We start from the raw sequence: 859 nt of genomic DNA on the forward strand, positions 1-859 counted from the left end.
CCTTCAAAGCCTGTAATAACAAACCCCTCCGTTAAACACTTCTAATATATCATCACCGTTCTGACACGTTGTTGTGCTATGGGACTGGTGGTCATGTGACATCTTCCTGATAAATCTCTGGCAGCTATGAAGTACAGATTGATGTTAGCCTGCCAGGGGTGTGCCGGGTGTAGCAGGTGGCGTGCCAGGAATGCTAGCAGCAGGAGGTAGGCGGGGCAGCAGTAGAAGGGAACGCTAAGCATTGCAGGAAGATGGCCGCTAACAGGACGCATGAGCTGGGTGCTCTAACATGGCGTTTAGCAAGAACTTGGAGAGCAGGGTTAGGTGGTGGGCTGATAGTTAGGGGGTCTGGACATGGTTATAGGGGATACGTCTGCCCTCAGAGCTCACTGAACAATTTGTCTTTGACATCTTCACATACAAGGTTTACCCCTCTCTGTGAAAACTGGAAAGCGTATAGGACTGGTTGGAGGGGTCAGGAGGGTAGCAGAGGGGACAGGAGGGTTTGGGGTGTTATGTTTGCTCTAGGTGGCTCTCTAGGTGTACTGCAGACCATGAACTATGCTCTGGGGGAGCCGATAGCAGAGCAGGAAACCCAGGTAAACTCCTTTATGTGCAGCCAGTCTGTGTACGTTGTACAACTGTACTGAGATCCTTTATAGGGTGCACTCAGTTTTATCTGTGTAAAAGATAGCTGCCATCACTTCTCTGAGTTCTGATTGTGGGTGGTGGTGAAGTGACACTTCATTTTTTCCTGTACCTAAGAAAAAAGCGAGACAGCCATGGATGCTATCCTCTGGATATACTGGCTGTTTTGCAAGTCTTAACCTAGGCAAGTCATAGTTCCAAATCTGCATAC

General features: G+C 48.8%; 1 protein-coding gene across 1 annotated transcript in view; it reads left to right on the forward strand.

The window, feature by feature from the left end:
* Positions 1-214: 214 nt before the first annotated feature.
* PTGES2 (prostaglandin E synthase 2) overlaps positions 215-859 on the forward strand; it is a gene marked incomplete at its 3' end in the record, with an annotated part of 5872 nt that continues 5227 nt past the window's right edge. The window contains 1 exon segment of the mRNA XM_072432133.1: positions 215-599. Coding sequence (XP_072288234.1) covers positions 252-599 — 348 coding nt within the window.

The sequence above is a fragment of the Pyxicephalus adspersus genome, unplaced genomic scaffold (genome assembly GCF_032062135.1).
Source record: "Pyxicephalus adspersus unplaced genomic scaffold, UCB_Pads_2.0 Sca234, whole genome shotgun sequence".
Classification (NCBI taxonomy): Eukaryota; Metazoa; Chordata; class Amphibia; order Anura; family Pyxicephalidae; genus Pyxicephalus; species Pyxicephalus adspersus.